This window comes from Frankliniella occidentalis, unplaced genomic scaffold (genome assembly GCF_000697945.3).
Source record: "Frankliniella occidentalis isolate FOCC.00 unplaced genomic scaffold, Focc_3.1 Scaffold81, whole genome shotgun sequence".
Classification (NCBI taxonomy): Eukaryota; Metazoa; Arthropoda; class Insecta; order Thysanoptera; family Thripidae; genus Frankliniella; species Frankliniella occidentalis.
In genome coordinates, this window is record NW_026267211.1 from 696246 (window position 1) to 705284 (window position 9039).

Consider the following 9039-nt stretch of genomic DNA (forward strand, 5'->3'; position numbering starts at 1 on the left):
GGCCGAGATACGAACCAGCGACCAGATTCATACCGGGCCGGGACACTACCGACCTGGCCACGACGGAACGATACAGAGCACTACTTTCAGCGGCATCTTGATCTAAGCTGTAACCGACGCCCGAAGACACTCTTGGCCAGCAGAGCAGGGAAAAATGACCGCGGATGGGATTCGAACTACCGACCACCCGCACGATCTGTCAACGATCACGCTTTAACTCGCTCGGCTACCAGCTTGCTCCTACGGAGCCGAGGTCTGAGCTCGGTCATGCCTAACGGGAGACAAAAAGCGACAAAGAAAAAATTTGCCCCGCCCGGGAGTTGATCTTAGGGCCGACAAGTTTGGTTCGGATGAAGCTGCATGCGGTCATGTCGACTGGAGCTGCAACTGTTGAACTACAAAAGGGGCGTGTGTTGCCCCATCTGTGAACACATTTTTGTGTCCGCATGAACAGGGACTTGTCTACTACTACCACTTGTCGCCGCGACACGAGCTGTCGCTTGGACGCCTGCAAGGTAGGCCACGGCTTCTGTCTAAGGCATCTGTCGTGACGGGGACTTTGAGCTTAGGCTCCTTTTGACCCCAGGCTCATAATTCCTTTCTACACCTAAGAAAAGACGCCGTGTCAATCTAGGCGCGGGTCGATGATTGTCGCTGAAAACGCCTGGAGGGTAGGCAATGCTTTCCTGAATCAGGCCCCGCCGCGACCCCTTGTCCGGTTGGGTTTAAGCTGTTTCTGGCCCTGTCGGCTGCAGCTACAATTGTGTAGCTACAAACAGGGACGTAAAACGATCGCGGATGGGACCTCACCCTGCCTACTAGGAGTTCTGAGCCCGGTCTTGTCTAACGGGAGACAAGAACGATAAAGAAAAGTTTGCCCCTAAAAGAATGTTCCAAAGTCGGGTTGGATTAAGCTGATCTGGTCGTCGGGTTGGTACAGGGACGTTAGGAACACAGTTCCACCTAAGTGATTGCATGTTCAGTGAGCTGCCTAAAGTATCAAGGGTTTTAATTATCACAGCAGATCGAAATAAATTTTCGGGTTTATTTAAAAACATTTTCTTTTGCAAAAAAAAAACTTACTTAAATATCACAGGTATACAGGTTCAGGAAAATTTACACTAGCTTTCCCTCCATTTTATAAATAAAATAAGTCAACTTGCTCAACTCCACATGAATAACATTTAAGGCTCAAACTAAAATGCATTTCAGATTTTAGTTTGGTTACAACCAATGTTCACTAATGTTCCTAAATTCTACTTTTATTGTAGAAACCAAATTAGCCGCAATGCATTACTTTGAAAGATCAGAACTAATTTTTCATCATTGTTAGATTAATGACTGTCACTTACTAGGACTAAATATATCACACAACAGTAACCATAACTTTAACAAAAGTGTATCAAAATGCCCAACACTTAAAGGAACATATGTGTATGATTTTGGAGAACTAAACACAAATAAAAGAAGAGAATGAATAACAGTTGTAGGTACACTATAAATTTGATCGTAGGCCAACTAATTTTGCTTGAAGGTTAACCCAGTCTAATGTTTTCTGAGCCGCATTCTTCTGTTGGACAAGTGTCTGTGCAGCTTCCTTAAACTTTTCTTCATTTCGGCGGTAGTACATTTCTGCATCCATTTCAAGTTGCGATATTTTCTCTGGGCGAATTTCTGTCATTGTCACCATTTCAGTCAAGTATGGGTTGAACCGATAATACACATTGCCCGGCATCAGATCATTCAAAAGAGTATGCACAGCTGAGAAATTAAATCAAAATATTATTATTAGAACAAGCTATAAGCTGATAATGGGAAATAGTTGATCAAGTAAGGAAAGTTTTACTCACCTTCAGTGTCTGTTGCACTGTCTAAGATCTTATTGAACTTATTTCTCCAAGACGAACCCTTGGCTGCCTCAGCATTCTCACTTTTTACAGTAACTGGGTTACAGCGGCCTGTCCCAAAGGACACCACACATTGAAGTGGGACTCCAGGCCACAGCAATCGAGCTTCATGTATGGCTACTGCAGTAGGATTGTTTACCATTATACCTCCATCCTACAAAACAATATTATTAATTAGTCCATCTGTTTCACCAATGATGTAAAACAATTAGTGAAGGGAGTAGTAAACACATATCACACCTGGTGCAGGAGGTCTCCTAACTTGAATTCTTCAAAGTATGTAGGTGCTGATGATGAAGCTCTGACTGCTTCCCAAGCTGCATGCTGACTGCTTCCTAGATACTGAGACTGAATGCGATGTTGGAGTTCATAATTTCTGAACACGAAGGCAGACACCCGCTCACGATTCACTACAGTAGAGACAGCACTGAACTAGAAGAAAGAACCAGAAATATTTAAAATAGATTTTGACTTGGTAAGGAGAATTTCAACTTTTTGTAACAACCAACTTACCTTTGGACAATTGGAGTCTCGGCTAGTGTGAATGAGCTTGGTGTCTCCCACATAGGTGCGTAACATGTCTTCCCACATAGTTGTGTCATAGTATGCGTGGCTCCATACAAGGTTGCTTGTCCCCCAAATGGGATTTTGCGTGAAGATTTTAGTACTGAGCTCTTTGTACCTTTGTGAAACCTCATCAAGAGATATCCTCTGAGGTCCTGTGAAAGAAAATAAAGAAGTTTGGGACATGCTCTAAAGATTCTTGATGTGTATAACAAATTAAAATTAAAAAGAGGACTTACCAAGAACACAGGAAAGAATTGCTCCTGTACTAACTCCACAAATGTAATCAAACATTTCATAAACTCGTTTTCCCGTCAACTCTTCAAGTTTTTTCAACATTTCGATGACTAAAACACCTCTAAAAGAAGAAAAGAAAAGGACGGATGGATGAGTATGACTTTGATATTTTTGAGACTATTATTGAAGAGGTACAGTAACAGGTATGACAATGTGTAAATACCTGATTCCTCCCCCATCAATGGACAACACCCTAATACCAGGGCCAGGAACAGGATCCACATAACCAAGAATGGTTAAGATTTCTCGGGATATGGCAATAGTTGGTTCATCTTTGGCTTCATTGCGTACCCTGAGCAAAACATTAACAGCTCCTTCCTATAAACAAAAAATACTCCATTAGAATAAAATGTACACAAATTAACATAGCTTGATATATTTCATATTGTTTTTTACCTTTCCAGCATACATTTTTGACTCTGGGAATCGATAAAAGTGTTCCAGAAGGTCTTCCAAGCGTTTTAATCTTGATTGGACACTAACTGCTGATGCTACAGCACTGATCACATGTTGAGTGCGAGAGTGCACAGTATGCTGAACAAAACATTGCAAAGGGATAAATTAATATAATTATCATAGTGTAAATACAAAAATGGTCCTTGCACAATTGTTAAAAAGGGTTTACCTTTGAGACAGTTTCCTTCTGTGTGCGCCACTTTGACTTTTCTTGAATGGCATCTCCAGGAGATTTTCCTTCTTCGCCATTTCCATTTCCAGCAAAAAGTTTTAAATTAGCAAAGACATGGGAGTATTTTGATGAGCTTGGATCAGAGACTGGAGTAGATGAGGAAGAGGGAGGTGATGGTGGAGAATTTCCTGGAGTTCTTGAAGTGGCATTTATTTGGGAAGTAATGTCCAAAGCACTGCCAGCAGAGCCAGAAGTGACACTTGAGGAAGTAGACGATGATGTCAAAGTGTGAGTTGCATTATCTTTTAAATTCTTCTCAGGCGGTGAAGAAAATCGAAGTGAAGGTAGTCTTTGGAGAAGTGACATCCACTCCTTGGTAAGGTTAAATACATATCCTTTTTCTGACCCTTTTGTCAAATATTCTCGAAGTTGTGCCAGTAACTTCCACTGAGTTGCTGAAAGGGCACGCAACTGAGCAGCTGGCATCTTGTCACCTTGGGTTCGGCTAGGACGTAGACGTAATGGACTTGCACTTTGAAAATTCAACTGCCTGCAAGGAAAGCAGAGGGAGAGAGTTAAAACAAAATAAAGATCGAATTACGACACATACACAAACATATTTTGGGAGTTGAAAGTAGGAATATCAATAACAATCTATAATTGTCCTCCAATTTCTAAAGGTTAAGTTTTCAGATCTAGCGCCCCTACACGTTACTTTTCGTCGATTGTTTATTTTGAAGTTCCCAATTTTGTAATAATATTTTAGGCGAAACGCAGCCCTAATTGCTGGTTGCTCTTGAATTTCCTCCCATGTTGCCCGATCAGCTGTTGCGTGTGCGTCCCTCTATGACACAACGGTTATTGGCAACTGTCACTTGGTTACCTCTATGTTCAACCGTTAAAGTCGACGGCGTTCCACCAGACACGTACACCATACGACGGGCTCAACTTGCACCGTTTGTCAGAGATAAGGTGAAAACGGCAGATCTCGATAAAAAGGTTTCGTTCGAAAAAAGAGGACACACAACATAATCAGGGACTTTGTTTGGGCTGTAGCAGAAGAAGCAGACGAGATTGCTCGATTGCTCCGGAAAAACGACAAAACAGCGTCGGCGTGTCTGTCTGCACGGTGGCGCCACGCCCCACAGCGGAGTGGGGCGGAACCACGAGCGATGCGCGAGGTTCAAACAGCGCCGCGCGCCTGTGCCAGCGCGGGGGCCAGCGCAGCCAGCTCACAGCGTGTGTGACGAGTACTGTACAGAGGCGTCCACGGCAACGGAATTAAGAGAGAACGAGGAAATTGCTCGTGCTGCTGGCCGAAACGCGGGAGTTCCATGTACCCCTGCCAGAGCGCATAGACGTCCACAGTCTCTTGTCCACAATGCGCGCACTAACCAACCACGCACCCCAGCCCCACTAATTCACTTTGATCACTCACTCCGGTCACTAGCACAGATCGATCGTATCACTTTGCGTTCACCGGGTAATCCTTTTACCTCCTTGGCGTGAGGCAGACGCAGCGCTGGCACTGCCGAATGTTCTTGCTGAAGGACATGGCGGCGAGCGCCAGGTTCGCTCCGCGGGGAAGTCCGGCCGTGCGGCCCGGGGCGCGCGGGAGGGGGCTGTCACCACTCGGAGGGGCTGAGGTTGAGCGCAAAGGAGAGCCGCGAGGAGAGAAGAGAAGACACCAAAAAGGAGAGCGGGTGTTTTCCTTTTTTTTCGCGACCTCGAGGGATAGAGAGAACTAGACTGCTCGGCTGCTGGTTCTCGACTGACTGCCCGCTTGTTTACAGTCAGCTCTTTTATCGAATCGGTCCTCGCGCGTGCGAGAGAGGCAGGGAGGGCGGGAGGGGCGGCAGAGGGACAGAGAGAGGGAGAGGGAAGCAGCGAGAGTGAGGTGCTGCGCGAGCCGTGGCGTAGTGTTGTGATGTTTACTCTGTTTACTCCGCGGGTACATTGTAGTGTTGTAGTGTAATCCCGAGGAAGGGGGGAGGGGGCACCGCCAAAGGTGTGTGGCGAGGCTCCGAGGGCCGGATGAGAGGAACGGACAAACGAAAACACTTACTAAACGCGCAAAAATTTTCGTTGCTTCGCTATTTGTTACAGAGCCATTCGGCCCCCGAGTGAGTTGGCAACCCGTGTACCGAGTGATTCAGGGAAGAAACAGATGTGGGCCGGTTTGCCTACCTAAAGGGGGTCATGGCGCCTTCAGGGCGGGGCGAATAGACAAACCCGCACGCGCCTGCATCTTCTCTGAATCACCCGATACACGACGTGCGTAAGCGATACTGTTACTACCACGGCAGTATGCAGATCTTTCTTATCTCCTTGGTATGGTGTGTTTAGGAAGGCGGATTCGGGCAAATTGCTGTAAACGGTCGACATAAATAATTAGGAGTCAGTGATTTAATTCTGACCGGTCCGTGAGACCTTATACCTATTGGATTGGGGTCAACAACCTTCCAGTCTGGAGAGTTGAGACCATGAGCGGTATGGCGATCTCCGCAGACCCCCTCCCCTCCACACCCCCACCGCACCGACTGACTCGCATGAATGAGTCACTGGACAACAACAACACCAATGACAACAACCTCTGCCAGAGTAACGGCCACGTGCGAGCAAGTCGCAGTAACGTGTTTGTGGTGTTTCCTCTTCCCCCACTCCGGTTGCTTTTCGCTTTCAGTTCGACGGTGACCCCCCTTCCCCCTCCCCCTCCACGTTACTCCCCTCCCGGTGTGGCCTTCTGCTGTCAGGGAGCCTTGGCCGCCATCCGCGCTCGCGGGCAGAGCAGAGGGAGAGGGCTTCCCTGCCGGCGGGGCGTGGCGGGGCGGGGCGTGGCCGGCTTGTAGTTAGGCCCCACGCGCGAGGCCCATCACCTCAAAGACAAACAACAACAAGAGAAGCGGCTCGTGCCGGAAGCAAAGCAGCCCACCCCACAGGGCGTTGCAGGACCGCACTTCTGCATCAACAGGGTCGTGTTTTCACATAACTGGCGCCGCCCCTGCAGGTGCTTCACAGACTCGTGGAGTAACTGCGCTGATAGCACAATAACAAGTTTGTAAATACTTACTTACTACTACGCATCCTCCTATAGCCGTAAGCTTACCATCGCAAATCTGAGTGCGCAGATTATCGAAGAATTGCCGTTAGGTTTTTACGATTTGTATGTGCCCAGTCAGTTTTCAGTGGTTTTCAGGCCAGGGCGACTCTACCGTTTTCCATGCTAGTTTTCCAGTCAAATCCACAGACCAAACCAGTGCTTATTTTGGAATTTGCTTACACAAATTAAGGGTACATTAATAATTAAGCCCGGTTAAAAATCTGCACGACTGTGCCCATCTAAATGTTAAATGTATTCGTGTGCGTACAATCTTTTTACCAATCAAATCCAGTCACATCTAATCTCTTGACGTGTAGTCAGTGTACACTCATTTCCGTAGAGACGTGCCCCTAGGGTTTTTGAGCACCACTCGACAGTCTTGTCGACCATGTGCGACCAGGCCCGGCGCGTATTACCATACTTTCTACAGAGCCAACCTGCAGGAGGTAACATCTGACATCATTGGCATACGAACGTCGGAAAAAAGACCCAAGACATCCCCACTGTGTAGCCGCCAACTGGCGCACGGGAGCCTGTCTGGTGATCCGCGGCCCACGCGACAGACGCCTACACGTATGGAGTGTGATGACGAAAACGTAAATCATTATCGCACTTCTGCGAGTTATTTCCATTGTAATCGAAAGTCACCCGCTTCCCCCTTCGTGCACACTCAGATGGGCTGACGTGGGGTAGACGCCGATGCGCATGTTTATTGCGGTACTCATCGACTGGTGCGAGTGCGATAGTCGCAGTGTGAGTAAGTGTGTGTGATAGAGTGAGAGAGATACAGTAAGGGAGTCCTTACCTATGACAACAGTTTCTAGATACGCCGCGGCGCGTGCCAAGGCCCCCCCCCCCTCCCCCCGCCCCCGCGCTGATAACGGAACCACACACAAGAAAGTTCGATTCCCCCAGTCGCGTGCGATAACTGTTGGTTTTCTTTTAAATCCATGCACATTCATTTCAACTCGTCCACTACCCCCTCACCCCCCCCCTCTCCCCACTCCCACGCACGTCAGAAAACTGCTGCAGACGCGCACCAGACGCATTCAGCCTTTTCTCTTCATTGTTTATGATGTATTTCCTGCAGTATTGCGTGGAGCTGACGCGGCTGACGCGGCTGACGCGTCTTGCAGGCAACGCGTCAGCCGGGAGCACATATCAGTGGTGCGATCGGTGATGTATTCCGCTATCGCGGCGAGCCCCTCCCCCCCTCCACTCCCACTCATGGTCATGGGCACTCCCTGTCATGCAGGCACGGTTTGAGGAGGGGGGGGGCGATCGCGATCCCAAGTCCCCCCCCCCTCCCCTCCCGCTTTTCCAACTGTCGTCACTACAAGTAAACCACTTGAAAGGGACTTGATGCAATTTGGGCTTCAAACGAAAAACCCCCTACAACCCGCGCGGGTGCAGCACGCAGTGCACGCGTTCATGCCGTAAGTGCGCGGACCTAGAGTCCTAGAGGACTCTACGCGGACCGCGCCGCCGGCCCGTGGCCGCAGACAACAAGCTTACAGTTGAAGCGCTTCGGCGTGGCGTGGCGTGGCGTGGCGTGGCGGGGCGTGGCGGGGCGTGGCGGGGCGCCCAGCTATTTCGGCGGAGACGCCGCCGCCGGTGGCGTGAGCGGCGGCGCGGTCCCCGCGGCCAATGGGAGCGCCGGGCCGCGGCCGCGCCGCCCCGCGGTCGCCAATGGGTGCAAGCGCGGCCGCACACGCCCGCCGGGCCGAGGACGCGGGGCGAGGCGCACGGGGAGGGGGGGGACGTGTTTTCGCGCCTCCACGTGGATTCCCTCTCTGCGCCTCGCGGCCGCACGCGCCACACCTGGCCGAGCCTCTCCCAGAAGTAGTGACATCGGATCAAAACATCACCAGGCCGATATCGACGGCCGAAAAGATCGTCGATTTTCGTGTTGAATCGACCCTGAAATTTATAATTATGTTCGAATCGAATTTCTGATATTCGATATAGTTTTGATACAATTTCGAGTGTAAATCGAGGGTACCCAGAAATCCAATGTAATACGGGGAAATCTAGAGGATAATCCAAGTAGCCTAGTGTGGGGTTGTAACACGAAATCTGCTCAGAGTCGGAGGACCGGTCCGAGGATGTGCGAAAAGTGTTACACTCTCTGTCATGGTGTGGCAGTCCTTGTCGTTGTGACCTAAAAAGGTGTCCTATAATTATGCGCCAAATGTCGCTCTAGATCTAGATTCTGCCCTAAGGCTTCTGCATTCGGGGCATTCCCAAATTGCAGTGTACAGTGGGACACACTACGGCGAAACGAATAAGGGTCGACCTTCCTGGGTATTGTTCGTTTTCGTCCAGCCGAGAGATGGTCAGGTCAGGCCAGGACACCCGTTTCAACGTCCGGGTTATTCGGTGACGGCAACGAGAGTCGTGCCAATGCGGCACTCGCCCATATTGTCGTCCTATTTTTACCGGCTGCTGAGTCCATGTCTATATTCAAGCGACCCCTTCCTCACCGCCGCGGCGGGACAGGACATGGCGCACAGGCTCGAAGAGGGAAGTCCTCGCCGACCCCC

The 9039-nt window shown here is 49.4% G+C and overlaps 1 protein-coding gene across 3 annotated transcripts; it reads right to left on the bottom strand.

The window, feature by feature from the left end:
* Positions 1-1031: 1031 nt before the first annotated feature.
* Positions 1032-5181, bottom strand: LOC113213898 (calcium-independent phospholipase A2-gamma). 3 transcript variants are annotated; one of them, XM_026433121.2, is made up of 9 exons: positions 4893-5181; positions 3394-3946; positions 3165-3302; positions 2932-3086; positions 2711-2829; positions 2421-2626; positions 2148-2339; positions 1851-2061; positions 1032-1761 (listed from the first exon to the last, which is right to left on the bottom strand). In XM_026433121.2, the coding sequence occupies exons 1-9, from the start codon at positions 4949-4951 to the stop codon at positions 1496-1498; spliced, it is 1899 nt and encodes a 632-aa protein (XP_026288906.1). In that variant the 5' UTR covers positions 4952-5181; the 3' UTR covers positions 1032-1495. The 3 variants fall into 3 exon arrangements, with proteins under 3 accessions (XP_026288906.1, XP_026288907.1, XP_026288908.1); XM_026433122.2 differs by lacking the exon at positions 4893-5181 and adding an exon at positions 4280-4600; XM_026433123.2 differs by lacking the exon at positions 4893-5181 and adding an exon at positions 4105-4243.
* Between the last annotated feature and the right edge of the window lie 3858 nt (positions 5182-9039).